The 16689-nt window shown below is 44.1% G+C and overlaps 1 protein-coding gene across 1 annotated transcript in view; it reads left to right on the top strand.

Annotated features, from left to right (window-relative positions):
• Nucleotides 1-15112, top strand: part of yjefn3 (YjeF N-terminal domain containing 3) — a 165195-nt gene extending 150083 nt beyond the window's left edge. The window contains exons 4-6 of the mRNA XM_072594377.1: nt 8159-8272; nt 9811-9958; nt 11797-15112. Of these exons, the coding sequence (XP_072450478.1) occupies nt 8159-8272; nt 9811-9958; nt 11797-11996 (462 nt within the window). The 3' untranslated portion in view covers nt 11997-15112. The remainder of the gene's footprint in view (nt 1-8158; nt 8273-9810; nt 9959-11796) is intronic.
• The last annotated feature ends 1577 nt before the right edge of the window (nt 15113-16689 follow it).

Consider the following 16689-nt stretch of genomic DNA (forward strand, 5'->3'; position numbering starts at 1 on the left):
TTTTATACCTTAAAGGAAATCCCAAAGAACTTTACTGTTAATGAAGTACTTCTGATAAATTGTGAGTCTTGAGCTATGGCGACCAACTGTGTATAGTAGGATCCCACAAGCAACAACCTGTAAATGACCAGAGAAGTGTTTTTTAACTGCAATGATGGGGTGGTTCTGAAATACATATCGGACCAAGGGCACAGAGGAAAGTGAGAGGAAATGTACTTTGAGTAGATCAAATTATGAGAAACATGGCATAGAATGAATAAAAAGTAATTGTTTCCATGAAGAGAGAACTCAATAATCAGGGGGCAGAGAGTAAACAGAATTGGTAGAAGATGAGACAAAAAGATAAGGAGAAATCCTCGTTTCATTTAGAAGGTGTTAGGGCTTGGAGAACTTCAGTACATTTACTGCACCGGGGATACAGGCTTAGATTCTGTACTCACCTCGGGTACAACGCTCACGTTATGTGTGAGTGGGAGGGAGATCGACGCCCACATTGTAACAAGGGTTCAGAAAAGAATTACAGGAATGTTGCTGGGGTTGGTGGGTTTGAGCGATAGGGAGAGGCTGAACAGGCTGGGGCTGTTTTCCCTGGAGCTTCAGAGGCTGAGGGGTGACCTTATAGAAGATTATAAAATCATGAGGGGTGTGGATAGGGTAAATAGACAAGATATTTTTTCCCGAGGTGGGTGAGTCCAGAACTAGAGGGCATAGATTTAGCATGAGAGGGCAAAGAATTAAAAGGGACCTAAATGGCAACTTTTTCACACAGAGGGTTGTGCATGTATGGGATGAGCTGCCAGAGGAAGTGGCGGTGGATGGTATTTTTTATAGAATCCCTACAGTGTGGAAACAGGCCCTTCAGCCCAACAAGTCCACACTGGCCATCTGAAGAGTAACCCACCTAGAGCCATTCTCCCTATCCCATATTTACCCCTGACTAATTTACCCCTAACCTATGAACACTATGGACAATTTAGCATGGCCAATTCACCGAACCTACACACCTTTTGGACTGTGGGAGGAAACCAAAGCACCTGGAGAAAACCCATGCAGACACAGGGAGACTCCACAAAGACAGTCACCCGAGCCGGAAATCGAACCCAGGTCCCTGGTGCTCGGAGGCAGCCATGCTAACTACTGAGCCACCGTGCCATCCCCAAGTAATATGTTGTATAATTACAATATTTAAAAGGCATCTGGATGGGTACATGAATAGAAAGGGTTTAAAGGGCAATGGATCAAATGCTGGCAAATGGGACTGGATGAGTTTAGGATATCTGCTGTGGGAAGCTAGAGAAGTGATTGCTGGGCCTCTTGCTGAGATATTTGTATTATCTATAGTCACAGGTGAGGTGCCGGAAGACTGGAGGTTGGCAAACGTGGTGCCACTGTTGAAGAAGGGTGGTAAAGACAAGCCAGGGAACTATAGACCGGTGAGCCTGACCTCAGTGGTGGGCAAGTTGTTGGAGGGAATCCTGAGGGACAAAATGTACATGTATTTGGAAAGGCAAGGACTGATTACGGATAGTCAACATGGCTTTATGCGTGGGAAATCATGTCTCACAAACTTGATTGAGTTTTCTGAAGAAGTAACAAAGAAGATTGATGACGGCAGAGCAGTAGATGTGATCTATATGGACTTCAGTAAGGCGTTTGACAAGGTTCCCCAATGGGAGACTGATTAGCAAGGTTAGATCTCATGGAATACAGGGAGAACTAGCCATTTGGATACAGGACTGGCTCAAAGGTAGAAGACAGAGGGTGGTGGTGGAGGGTTGTTTTTCAGACTGGAGGCCTGTGACCAGTGGAGTGCCACAAGGATTTGTGCTGGGCCCTCTACTTTTTGTCATCTACATAAATGATTTGGATGTGAGCATAAGAGGTACAGTCAGTAAGTTTGCAGATGACACCAAAATTGGAGGTGTAGTGGACAGCGAAGAGGGTTACCTCAGATTACAACAGGATCTGGACCAGATGGGCCAATGGGCAGAGAAGTGGCAGATGGAGTTTAATTCAGATAAATGCGAGGTGCTGCATTTTGGGAAAGTAAATCTTAGCAGGACTTATACACTTAATGGTAAGGTCCTAGGGAGTGTTGCTGAACAAAGAGACCTTGGAGTGCAGGTTCATAGTTCCTTGAAAGGGGAGTCGCAGGTAGATAGGATAGTGAAGAAGGCGTTTGGTATGCTTTCTTTTATTGGTCAGAGTATTGAGTACAGGAGTTGGGGGGGGGGGGTCATGTTGCGGCTGTACAGGACATTGGTTAGGCCACTGTTGGAATATTGTGTGCAATTCTGGTCTCCTTCCTATCGGAAAGATGTTGTGAAACTTGAAAGGGTTCAGAAAAGATTTACAAGGATGTTGCCAGGGTTGGAGGATCTGGGCTACAGGGAGAGGCTGAACAGGCTGGGACTGTTTTCCCTGGAGCGTCGGAGGCTGAGGGGTGACTTGATAGAGGTTTACAAAATTATGAGGGACATGGATAGGATAAATAGGCAAAGTCTTTTCCCTGGGGTGGGGGAGTCCAGAACTAGAGGGCATAGGTTTAGGGTGAGAGGGGAAAGATATAAAAGAGACCTAAGGGGCAACGTTTTCATGCAGAGGGTGATACGTGTATGGAATGAGCTGCCAGAGGATGTGGTGGAGGCTGGTACAATTGTAACATTTAAGAGGCATTTGGATGGGTATATGAATAGGAAGGGTTTGGAGGGATATGGGCCGGGTGCTGGCAGGTGGGACTAGATTGGGTTGGGATATCTGGTCGGACCGAAGGGTCTGTTTCCATGCTGTACATCTCTATCACTCGGTGATTGTAAGTCTTGGCAGCTGGGCTACAAACCTGACAACAATGTTCCATTACTGAAACCAATAGTAATGTTTGACAAGAATATTATTGCCCTTGGTAACATTTGCAAAATTACTCACTAGATCACAATAAGTGGCAGGCAAGTGTCGCATTGACAATTGTGTCTGGTGTTTGTCACTTTGATCAGATCCATATCTTATATTATTAAGATCTGTACTACAATAACAAAGTTAAAAATCACGCAACATCAGGTTAAAGTCCAACAGGTTTACATGGAAGTACTAGCATTTGGAGCGTTGCTCCTTCATCAGGAACACTGACGAAGGAGGAGATCCCTGAAAGCTAGTGCTTCCAAATAAACCTGTTGGACTATAACCTGGTGTTGGGTGATTTTTAACTTTGTCCACCCCAGTCCAACACCAGCACCTCCACATCATGGCTACAAGAAGAAAGGATTTGGATTTATATAGCACCTTTCAAAACTTCAGGATGTGCCAAGGAATGTCTTTGTATCAGTCTACCCTGTGTCTGCTGAACCGGGCAACATCACCAACGCGTACAGTCGATCACTTGTGGAATCTGGTGATAGGCTGGAGTCCCTGGTACAGGCTGACAGGAAAGTGAATCCCCCTTGATTCCAAATGATTCCAGATCAAATATGTCAGATGTCAGCAATGAGATCCACTTTGATTTTGAACCATGAAAGTATCTTGCTGCATCAAAAAATAAAGGCTGCAGCTTGTTTTTTTTTTATTCATTCAGGAGATATAGGTGTCGCTGACTGGGCCCAACATTTATTGCCCATCCCTAGTTGCTCCTTGAGAGGGTGGGGGTGAGCTGCCTTCTTGAACCGCTGCAGTCCATGTGCTGTAGGTTGACCCACAATGCCCTTAGGGAGGGAATTCCAGGATTTTGACTCAGCGACACTGAAGGAACAGTGATATATTTCCAAGTCAGGATGGTGAGTGACTTGGTGGGGAACTTGCAGGGGGTGGTGTTTCTGCTGCCCTTGTCCGTCTAGATGGAAGTGGTCATGGGTTTGGAAGGTGCTGCCTGAGGATCTTTGGTGAATTCCTGCAGTGTTTTTTGTAGATAGTATACACTGCTGCTACTGAGCACCAGTGACGGAGGGAGTGGATGTTTGTGGATTGTAATGAGGTCAGCCATTCTACGAGGACATCAGAGAATTTAAGTTCGCTGATTGAGACTGTTAATGTGGTCCAATTGGGGAGCCCTGGCTGACATAAAAAGGGTGAGTGTCAGGCATACTGACACCGTGGTGTCTGACTCTGTATGAGGCAGTACTGTAGTCAAGGACTGTTCATGTGTAAATAAAGGGTGACATGGTGATGGGATACCAACCTCTCTGGAGTTGGTTTCATGTGTAGTGCCAATCAAGTGGGCTGCTTTGTCCTGAATGGTTTCAAGCTTCTTGAGTGTTGTTGGAGCTGCACCCATCCAGGCAAGTGGGGAGTATTCCCATCACACTGCTGACTTGTGCTTTGTCAATGGTGGACAAGTCCGATATCATTTGACCGGAAGGTCTGAGGGGTTCCCATGGTAACTCAAAATGGCTGCCCAATGTCAGGCACTCAGGCCTAACAAATACACTTGAAATTTCTCTGGATGTGTTTGAAGTGATGCTGCTCATTAGCAGCACTGAACTAGAATTTTCAACTTCGATGCTTTTCTGTGGCGTAGTAGTTTAAATAATTTATTGTAGATGCCTGTCAGATTTGCAGGAGAGAGAAGATTCACAGACACCAGCCTGCCTCCACCTTCTGTTAAACAGCAGATGTTAGCCCCTGCCAGACTCAGGCTAAACCACCTGAGAGTTCTGTTTCTCAGCTCCTTGTGAAGAAACTGAACCAACAAACTGATAATTCTACCTTCAGCTTCATTCTGTGATCTTGTTGTCACTGATTTGCAGCAGCAGGATAGATTCAATCTCGCAGCGGTTGTTACGAATACAAATCTTGTTTTAATTTCTTCCCAGGATGTAGATAATGGTAACAATGTTAAACTTGTTGCTTCATCCCCAATTCTGAACTGCCCCTTGAGGAGGTAATGGTTGGTTCCTCTCCCTCAACCATAAGAAATGGGAACACAAGGAGGCCATTCGGCCCCTTGAGTCTGCCATTCAGTAGGATCGTGGGTCATTTGATATTCCTCACGTCCACTTTCCTGCCCTTTTCCCAATGAATCAATGCAGTTCCTATTTGCAATTGAGCCCCTTGTTTGAAGGAAAATACATGAAGATAAGTACTTACAGGACATTAGGGATAGAGCTAGGGAGTGGGATTAATTGGATTACTTCTTTCAAATACTTAGCACAGCAATGACCTATAGGAAAGATATAGTGAAGCTTGAAAGGGTTAAGAAAAGATTTACCAGGATGTTGCCAGGGTTGGAGGGTTTGAGCTACAGGGAGAGGCTGAATAGGCTGGGGCTGTTATCCCTGGAGCAATGGAGGCTAAGGGGTGACCTTATCGAGGTTTATAAAATCATGAAGGGCACAGATCGGGTGAACAGCCAAGGTCTTTTTCCCGGTTAGCGTAGTCCAATACTAAGGGGCAAAGGTTTAAAGTTAGAGGGGAAAGGTTTAAAAGGGACCTAAGAGGTAACCTTTTCACGCAGAGGGTGGTGCATGTAAGGAATGAGATGTCAGAGGAAGTGGTGGAGGCTGATACAATTACAACGTTTAAAAGGCATCTGGATGGGTATATGAATAGGAAAGGTTTAGAAAGATATGGGCCAAGTGTGGCAAATGGGACTAGATTAATTTAGGATATCTGGTCAGCATGGACGAGTTGGACTGAAGGGTCTGTTTTCGTGCTGTACATCTCTATGGCTCTATGATGGACTGAATAGTCTCAGAACCTGCTGTACTATTCCAAGAGTCTGTCAAGAAGCTACAGTTCTGAGGTTCACTGTGAAACGTATTTGAAGCACAATACAAAAACTTTCTTTACATTGCTGGAAAATCAGCTATTGTTTTGCATGAGGTAGACCTGATCCCTTTTCTTTAACTCAATGAAGCAGTGAAGAGTTTAGATTGAATTGACTGTGCTGTGTGGATCTCCTCATGAGCTGGCAAACACCAGGAGAGATGCTCACTCGATGTGCTTTTCTTTGGATGTACCAGGCTGCCCCATGGTCTGGTGCCCACAGTTTGCTATCACATCCATCAGTACCAAATGCAGGGGAGCGGTGCTGAACAGGGAGACCGAGGGGTGCAGGTGCATTGTTCCTTGAAGGTGGAGTTGCAGGTAGGCAGGGTGGTGAAGAAGGCGTTTGGCACGCTTACCTTCATCTGTCAGAACACTGAATATAAGACTTGGGATGTGATGTTGCAGCTGCACAAGACATTGGTCAGGCCACTTTTGGTACGACATACAATTCTGGTCGCCCTTCTATAGGAAGGATGTTAAACCTGAGAGGGTGCAGAAAAGATTTACAGGACTGGAGGGTATGAGTTATAGGAAGAGGCTGAACAGGCTGGGAGGGGAGGGGATTTATTGGTCAGGGTTAAATATGAAATTGAAAACTGCTGTCAGGACACATTTTAATAATACACACATACTTCATAGCAAACAAAATATGCAAACCCTTCCTGAGTTGAAATATAGATCCATCAACCCACCATAAAAAGAATATCCATAGCCTAAGCTTAGGCACAGAAGTTTTATTGCAAAGGGATCAAATGTCATTCTGTCTTTCACTGATAGGACTGAACTTCACTCAATAACCTTCGCAGTTCGCAATCTCTGATCCTCTGTAGCCATGACATTTCACATACTGCATACCAACTCTGGACACTCACTGAATGCCCCCTCCCCCATTGGTCTTTCCCGGCAATTTATTCTGCAATTTGAGTGTTTGCTCTTTTTGTCTTTGCTCTCTTCCCTCAGAGGGCAAAGTGTGAAGTTATGGAACAGGAGGAGGCCATTCTGCCCCTCCTGCCTCCTCTGCACACACAATGCAATCTCATGCCATAAACCCATCTTCACCTCACATTCCTTAACATTGTTAGTTGACCAGATCTCTCTTAGATGCAGAATTACCAACTGATTCACCATCAAGTGCTGTTTGTGGAAGAGAGTTCCAAACTTGCACTAACCTTTGCATACATTTCTTAATTTTACTCTCAAAAGCTCCGTCTCAAACTTTTAGACTCTGACCACGAGTCCTCGACTCCCTAGACAGTAAAAATCGTTTTTTCTGACCCACACTAAATGTTCCCCCAGAACATTGTGAAATCTGTTACTTCCTAGCCAGCTAACATGTAGAGAAAACAATTCTAGTTTGTGCATTCCCTCTGATAACTGACCACTTGGTGTCTGAGTATCATTGCAGTAAATTTACACTGAGCTCCTGGGGGAGCCATAAAGCTGACTCACACTCAGACAGATCATGGTGAAAACTGTCCAGCCATGAGTCAAACCATCTTTTCAGCAGATGGTGGACAGTCAATCCTGGACAGTAGGAAGACTCTGAGCTTGAGGAACAAAGAGAATGTTTGAAGAATATGTTATCACGCAGAGTGGTGTTAATACATGAGGGGCTGTCATTGCAGTAGCTACCACTTTCCTGAAAAGAACATTGTGTTAATATCTTTAAAGGAATGGGTAATGAAAGGTTATGGGAAAAAGGCAGAGTTCTGGAATTAGAACGCATAGCTCCAGTTGCTCTGGTATGGATATGATGCCATGCTTGGCCTCTCATTATGTTGTAGGTGCCATCATTCAGAAATAATTTACATGTATACAGCACATTGGGTGAGCAAAATATCCTGAGGTGCTTCACAGGAACTGACAAAACTTTGATATTGAGCTATACAAGGAGATGTCTAGGACAGGTGACCAAAGCCGTGGTCAAGGAGGTACAATTTCAAGAGACATAAAGAAGTAGAGAGATGTAGAGAGTAAGAGAGGAGGGAATTCTAGAGTTTGGGGTCTAGGCAACTAACACAGAGCCTCGATTGATGGAGGATTTACAAACAGAGTCCAGTTTGATGGGGGGGAGATAGCTCAGAAGGTTGAAGGACTGGAAGATGTTGGAGAGAGATTAAGGGGCGAGACCATGGAGAGATTTCCAGAGGAACCTCAATTATCTGAACGACACTGGCAGGGAGTATTTCATTTGGTTAATTGAATTCTAGATAATCAAACGCTGGATAACATAGTTTAGCCGAACATCGGGACCTTGCGATCTTGCCAGATAATCTAATATTCGGATAATCGAGTGTGGGATAATCGAGGTTCCTCTGTATACACATGGATGAGAATTTGAAGATGAAAGGCACTCCTGGAAAATAACTTACTGACAAACCATGCTCTTGTTTTCTGACAGAACTACGAACCGACCATCTATTACCCAAAACGTTCCTGCAAACCCATCTTCCTGGACTTCACAGTTCAATGCGAGAAAATGGATATTCCATTCCTGTCCTACCTTCCAGCTGAGGTAATCAAAACTGAGATGATCAATTTCTTTAACATGGTGAGAGGGATGCAAACAAAATGATTTTTAAAAACCCCTTATTTTCAGGAACGCAGGAACACTCATTTCAGCACCTGTTCCTTGAACTGACTGATAGAAATTGCATCCAACGAGCAGCAAAATCGACGTTTTGGGCAAAAGCCCTTCATTAGGAATAAAGGCAGTGAGCCTGAAGCGTGGAGAGATAAGCTAGAGGAGGGTGGGGGTGGGGAGAAAGTAGCATAGAGTACAATGGGTGAGTGAGGGAGGGGATGAAGGTGATAGGTCAAGGAGGAGAGGGTGGAGTGGATAGGTGGAAGAGGAGATAGGCAGGTCGAACAAGTCTGGACAAGTCAAGGAGACAGTGCCCTCACCTCTATCCAAGGCCCTAAAGGAGCCTTCCACATCCATCAACGTTTTACCTGCACGTCCACTAATATCATTTATTGTATCCGTTGCTCCCGATGTGGTCTCCTCTACATTGGGGAGACTGGGCGCCTCCTAGCAGAGCGCTTTAGGGAACATCTCCGAGACACTTGCACCAATCAACCAAACCGCCCCGTGGCCCAACATTTCAACTCCCCCTCCCACTCTGCCGAGGACATGGAGGTCCTGGGCCTCCTTCACCGCCGCTCCCTCACCACCAGACGCCTGGAGGAAGAACGCCTCATTTTCCGCCTCGGAACACTTCAACCCCAGGGCATCAATGTGGACTTCAACAGCTTCCTCATTTCCCCTTCCCCCACCTCATCCTAGTTTCAAACTTCCAGCTCAGCACTGTCTCCTTGACTTGTCCAACCTGCCTTTCTCCTTTTCCACCTATCCACTCCACCCTCTCCTCACTGACCTATCACCTTCATCTCCTCCTCCACTCACCCATTGTACTCTATGCTACTCTCTCCCCACCCCCACCCCCCTCTAGCTTATCTCTCCACCCTTCAGGCTCATTGCCTTTATTCCTGATGAAGGGCTTTTGCCCGAAACGTCGATCTCGCTGCTCGTTGGATGCTGCCTGAACTGCTGTGCTCTTCCAGCACCACTAATCCAGTATTTGCATTCCAGCATCTGCAGTCATTGTTTTTACCTACCTGATAGAAATTGCACCCCATGGTTTCCATATTACACCCAGAAAATAGGCACATGACAAGTCACCTCTGACCTTATGCATGTTGCTGAGTGTTAAATGGGAGTAAGGAGACACAATTTCAGGAATCTAAAGTTACATTCAGAGTAAAGCTCCCTCAACACTGTCCCCATCAAACACTCCCAGGGCAGAGACAGCACGGGGTTAGATACAGAGTAAAGCTCCCTCAACACTGTCCCCATCAAACACTCCCAGGGCAGAGACAGCACGGGGTTAGATACAGAGCAAAGCTCCCTCTAAATGAAGTATTTTGTTTGGACACTGAACTGCAGAGGTTCAGATGAGCTGAAGTCTAAGGATGGGACTCAGTTTGGTTTACTCAAGCTTTGTCAAGGATGAAATGGGACCTGTCATTAAAGCTGCTTTCTTCTGCCTGTAGGTCCAGCTGATCAATGATGCCTATAACCTGATAATAGATGCTGTGCTGGGACTCTCAGACGAGGCTGGACTGAAGGAACTGTACACCAACATCCTGGCGACTATGAAACACGTGAAAATTCCCATAATTAGCATTGATGTCCCTTCAGGTGAAAAAAAAATCATCTGGTCCATTGTATCTGTTCTGGACTCGAAGTAGACTGGTTGAGTTAATTGCACACATTCCCCACTGCCTTGTGCAGATTATCCTCTTCACATATCTATCCGATTCCCTTTGTCCTTTCCTCCCTGTCTGTTCCTATCGTTAATGTGTCTATAGTTAATGACAGTCCGTTTTAATCTGTCTCTATATATCTTCAGTCTATTGAAACAACCTGTGATCCGGGACTGTTTGAGCCGGGACGTTGTACAAACCACACGGGTGCTGGTGTTGTTGTTCCTCCCAAACGTAGGGTGGCACAGTGACTCAGTGGTTCGTGCAGCTGTCTCACATCATCAGGGACCTGGGTTCCATTCCACTCTTGGTGTCTATGCTGGTCTATTTTTGACCAATTATACCGATCTCCTCATCGCCTGCCTCAGCTTCTTTGCTTTTTAAGCTGTATATTGTGACACCATCACTCCTGGGCAGAGTGGAGATGGCTGTCTAATTCTCCTCCCAGTCACTTCTGGTGGGAACTCTACTGTAAGTCTCTGGGAGTAACCTCATATATTCAATTGGTTTTCTGTTCCTACCCACCACCGACCACCTTTTTGGAGAAGCGATCTTGCTTCTTACTATGTTGTAGTTTTAGTATGAGTTCCATTTGATGTAATTTGCACAGATTCTTTAAATAGTTTCTGTTTGCTGCAATTGGACTGTTTGTGGTGAGTTCTAATGTAAATCTGACCATGCTTCCAACTCATTGGCTGGCTGAGGAGTGTCATAAGAACGGAAGAGAATCAGGAGTAGGTTATTCAGCCCCTTGAACCAGTTCTGTTATTCATTACGATCATCACCATCTTAACCTCAACTCCACATCCCTGTCTATTCCCCAGGACACCTGACTTAAGATTCACCAAAAATACATTCAATAACTCACCTTCCACTGCTCTTTGAGATGTCCAAGGAGGGTTCTAAAGTCCTTCTCACTTGCAGCTTGATTGAAAAATTACCCCAGCTCTAGACTTCTCCATGAAGGTAGGCACCTCTCAGAATGTACCCTCTCAAGTCCCCTCAGAATCCACAAGTTTCAATAATATATCTCTCAATCTTCAAAGCTCCTGCAATACAGATCTAATCTTCTCAACTTCCTGAGACATCCCTTTATCTCAGAAAGCAGTGTAATGGGTTTTCTCCAAACTGCTTCCTGTATGCTGTTCCTTAACTAAGGAGACCAAAGCTGTACATAGCAGGTGTAGCCTCAACAACACCATGTAAAATGTCAATACTCACTTTGTCTTTAATCTGTATTCTGGATGTGGCTTCGTTATTCAAACATAGTCTGAGAAGTTAGTAACGAGTCAGCTTTTGGAAACTGTAGGTTGAATGGAGAAGATGCTCCCCCAGTTTCAAGGATCTTGATCTAGCAACTCTGAAACTCGGACAAAGAGAAGCTTTCCAACTCTGTATGTCTGAATGTGACTGGTGAGGTGGCGGCTAAGTGTGCTCTCAGACACGTCTCGAATCCCACCAGTAGATGATGAACTTTAAATTCAAATGATAAAAAGAAGAATTAAAAGCTAGCCTAGAGGTGACCATTGTCACAAAAACCCATTTGGTTCACTAATGTCCTTTAGGGAATGAAATCGGCCATCTTTACCGGGTCTGGCCTACATGTGACTCCAGACCCACAGCAATGTGGTTGTTTCTTAACTGCCCTCTGAAATGGTCCTAGCAAACCAGTCAGATTAAGGACCCAAATAGGGATTAGCATTAAATGATGGCACAGTTTTTTAAAAAGTCCACATCAGGCCTGACTTTAATGACATATTATTTTTCAAACAGGCTGGGATGTCGAAAAGGGCAACACTGAGGGCATCAATCCAGAAGTCCTTGTTTCCTTGGCAGCACCGAAGAAATGCGCCACACAATTTTCCGGAAAGTTCCATTTTCTCGCTGGTCGTTACCTTCCTGATGACCTACAGAAGAAATACGAGCTGAATCCCCCGGACTACCCAGGAACCGACTGCATTGTGCAACTTTAAGAAGAGATTGGTTTTGAGACAATGGATTCAAACGAGATGAAAATTGACCGAATTAAAACTGAAAGTGAATAAAACACGGCATCGACTCCTGTAACAGGAGCTGCATTCTCCAGAAATCACAGAACCAACATAACAGGTTCCTTGTGAAAAGTCCTGGAAAATGCATCTCCTCAGGAACAGATTTGAACCACGTTCTGCATCAGTACCAATCAGTTTTGTTTATCTCATCAAGATTGTGTACGGGCTTTTTTTTTGTTCAGAATTCTAACCTTTCTTTTAAATTCCATAAATGTGAGTTTGTTGTCGAGAATGTTTTTTATGCAGCATGATGACCAAGCCCAGGTTAGATGTACTTGTCGTGATTTTTAAAAATTCCTGTTCCCCATATTATCAGATAGGGACCAAGATATTTCACTGTTGAATACCTGCATCTGTGAATAATCCTGGCCAGTGCTGGGTTGAGTTGCCCTGGAGAAGTTGGGGTGTGGTGTGTGTATGTGTGTGTATATGTGCATGCATTTGTGTGCGCATGCACGCATATATGTGTGTGTGCACATATGTGTGCATGGGCATGTGTGTGTATGCACAAATGTGTATGCATGTGTGCGTGTGTGTACCTGTAGATGTGTGTGTGTGGGTGTGTGTGTGTGTGTGTATGTGTGTATGTGTGTGTGGGTGTGTGTGTGTGTATATGTGTGTGAGGGTGTGTGTGTGGGTGTGTTCAGTTTTGGCAGGAGAGACACTCAGCTGATTGCAAGGCATCCCACTTTGACCTGAGCATCTGCTGGGATACTAGATCCCAGTCAGGGTAAAACTAGGCAGCATCACAATTGGTTTCCATTGATATACCAAGTGACAAGGGGAGTACAGTTGGAAATTGGTCCCCATTGCTGAAAGTTAGCTTGTGATCCAATCATCCACCCTTTCTAGATTTTCCTGAAAGCATATGGATTTAAAGAAGTTAAGTCAGGACATGGTTAGCCTTAAATATGATACATTCACAGTCAATAAACATGTCAACCCTCCTTGCTTCTGCTTGGTCACAGACAACAGCACATTTGAGCAAGGCACTAGCTTCTATGGAAGCAGGATTGGGAAAAAGAGGAAGGAAACATGGAGACAAGGAAGCTCAGAGTGCTCACTATCTCCCACATAGTGGACCTTCCCTTCGATTCCCCCCCTCCCCCCCCCCCCACCCCGATTCTCAGTGCTACAATAGTTGTTTTTGTGTTGTGCATCATCCATGGTGAATGGCTGGTCCTTCTGACTGTTATGGGACATGAAATGGTTAAGTTACTGCCCACCATCCTATCTGGTGGGGAAGAGAAATGGAGAGAGGTCATATTGGGGTTAGTAATAATGATTCCTGCATTAATTCTGCTACGGGTAATCTGTGCATGGTACAAAAATAAGGAACGCCCAAATAAAAAGATGCAACCATGCACATTGTACATTAAGCTTGAAATGCAGTTTAATATTATACACATCATAGACAAGATTATGAAATGTAATTAATTTTTAGAGTATGATGTGTTTTTCAGGCCATCCTACTTCACAAGAAAAGGTGTAGATGTCTCAAGGAAGAGCTATCTGGATAATTTCATGCTTTCTGGGTGTGGAGAAAAGATCAGGGTGTTTTTCATAATTAGAGAGCATAGGGAAAGATACCACTGAAGTGGAAGGTTGTTAGTTTACAGAGTGAACTCAGAAGGTAAAGGTTATAAACATATACATGTTGAGCAAGCTTGGGGATTAAAATAATCTTCCTCTTACCAAGCAGCACAGAATGAGCTGCCATACTGACCCCTGGGACACTTGTTTAATGCATTGTTTGATTCAGATAGTGAGGAGGGAGAGGCAATGGTGAGCTGCTGGGGTGGTGGAGGCTGTGGGGAGGGAGAGAGGGATATCCATGATCAAGGTAGCATGCAGGAGAGTGTACTGGATGGGCTGAATGACCTTCATTTACTTCAAGCTTCTGTGTGAGAGGGATTGCCAACCCTAAAAAATAAAAACATTAAGGACATTAATTCTGAGGAGGCCAGGATTCAGAAATGTTAGCTTCTCATTTCTCCCTGAGACAGTTTGACCTGCCCATATTCCCAGCATTTTCTGTTCCTGTTTCAGATCACCATTTTATTTTTGTGAGTTTGTTGCATTTTGATTAGGAACCTGTTTGTTGTACAGGTTAAAATAGATCACTGATAGATGTGCGATGGAGCTGCTCATAACTAAGTGTTGCTTTGGGTGAAATGGGCATAGAGAGCGGGGGGAGGGGGGGGGGGGAGGCTAGTTAGACCAGATATATGCAGGGTTTGAATTACCCCTCGATTTAAAGTCACAGGTTAAAACATTAATTTCAGATTTTTCATTGTAGCGTCATACTCTTCACAATGATAGTGGAAAATGCCTATATAAACATGTTGTGCTTGTAATTATAGCTTTGGGTCAGTGGTGGCGCTGCAGTGCCTCCACTCAGGGTGACAATGTGATTTTGCGTGACAAGTTTACATACAAATTCCTCATTGTAAATGTAGGCATAAGACTTCAAGAAAAATGTCAACAGTATGCTAATATAAGATTTAATATAATTACAGATATATATATATATAATATATATAGGCAGATAGATTCATATAAATGGGTATTTGTATTGTTTGTTACACTATTTATGCTGCATTCTTAAGCGCTGGGTAGAATGTGTTTTCCAGCCCTAACTATGGGTTGTAAGAAATGTTTTCCAGCTAAGTTCCAAACTCCACAGCTATCAATGAAATTACTCAGTGTGTCATCCATATTTACACCTCTTAATGTGTACTACTCATGACCCACCATTCCATTTTGCGCCAAACATTGAGACAAAGCTGATAGACCCACTAATCTAACATTAAACCCATGCTTGTTTCATCTTTCTGGTGTGCTCTGGGGATCATGATATATTGTGATAGTCTATTACTTTCAGACACTAGTTATTTGCTGTGAACTCTACCCAGCTCTGAGGCAAGCACACTACTGTAGCAAAAGTCAGATTAATTTTAATGTTGTTTCTTCTACCAGGTCTTGAAGTGTTGCTGAATCAATTTGATACCTATAATAAATATAAGCTATGCTCAGCACTTTTGTTGTGATAGACTGTGTCTCATTTTTTTTACCTCTAGGCTCAAGTTATAGAGTCATAGAGTCATAGAGATGTACAGCATGGAAACAGATCCTTTGGTCCAGCCTATCCATGCCGACCAGATATCCCAACCCAATCTAGTCCCACCTGCCAGCACCCGGCCCATATCCCTCCAAACCCTTCCTATTCATATACCCATCCAAATGCCTCTTAAATGTTGCTATTGTACCAGCCTCCACCACTTCCTCTGGCAGCTCATTCCATACACGCACCACCCACTGTGTGAAAAAGTTGCCCCTTAGGTCTCTTTTATATCTTTCCCCTCTCACCCTAAACCTATGCCTTCTAATTCTAGACTCTCCAACCCCAGGGAAAATACTTTGCCTGTTTCCAACTTCTAATCTCTGTAAACTTCAGCTCATCCCAAACTCTATGGCCTTACATCCTAACTTGTACTAAGTCCCATTCACCCAGTGTCCAAAAGGTAGAATCAACTTCTAAGCGATAGAAGAAAGATCTGAGAAAGAAGACAAATCAAACTTCCAGCCTATTCTCTAAAATGCAATCCATGGAGAGTCCCTTCCAAAGTCTTCTCCATATCCCTGAAAATTCTTTCCTTCCATTATTGATCCAATTCCCTCCCAGAGACTATTGCTGGATCTCAAAGCTAATTAAGGATGGAGAACAAACACTGGTACTTCCCAATGATGTTCACATCTCACGCACACAGATAAAACTCCACCTTCACCAGACTATTTCAAATCCTAAACCCTCCCTACTTCAAAACTGTTTCCTCATGTTTTCTCTGGTTCTTCTGCCAATCACTTTGAGTGTGTACCTGGTGATGTCTGGTTATGAGTGAAAGTTAATCTGTTCAGGAGGCAAGTTTTTGGATCATTTCCTTAAATGCCCACCCTTGACAAGTATCTCATTGATGTTAAAAGAACATGGTGGATGATACAGACTAGTTCTTTTTAAATATATTCTCTCATGGGATGAAAGCTTTGCTGGCTGCATCAGCATTTATTACCCATCCCTAGTTGACCCATTGAGAAGGTGGGGGTGAGCTCTAACCACTGCAGTCCATCTGCTGTGGGTTGACCCACAATGCCCTTAGGGAGGGAGTTCCAGGGTTCTGACCCAGCAACAGTGAAGGAACGGCAATGTATTTCCAAGTCAGGACGGTGAGTGGCTTGGAGGGGAACTTGCAGATGATGGTGTTCCCATGTATCTGCTGCCCTTGTCCTTCTAAATGAACAGGTTGTGGGTTTGAAGGGCACTGCCCTAGGAACCTCAGTAGATCTCTGCACTGTGTCTTCTATCAGTGTGACCTTATCAAAACACACAAGATTCTAAGGGAACTTGGCACAGTAGATGCAGAGAGGTTGGACCAGAGGGTATAAACTCAGAAAAAGGGTTTACACATTTAACACAGAGTTTAGGAGGATATTATTTATCTTGGAGGGTAGTGAACCTGGGGATTTCTTTACCACAGAGTGCTGTCAAGGCTGGGTGTTTAAATATACTCAATGCTGAGATAGACAGATTTTTAATCAGTAAGGGGGAATTGTGGGT

Source organism: Chiloscyllium punctatum, chromosome 24, assembly GCF_047496795.1.
Source record: "Chiloscyllium punctatum isolate Juve2018m chromosome 24, sChiPun1.3, whole genome shotgun sequence".
Taxonomy (NCBI): domain Eukaryota; kingdom Metazoa; phylum Chordata; class Chondrichthyes; order Orectolobiformes; family Hemiscylliidae; genus Chiloscyllium; species Chiloscyllium punctatum.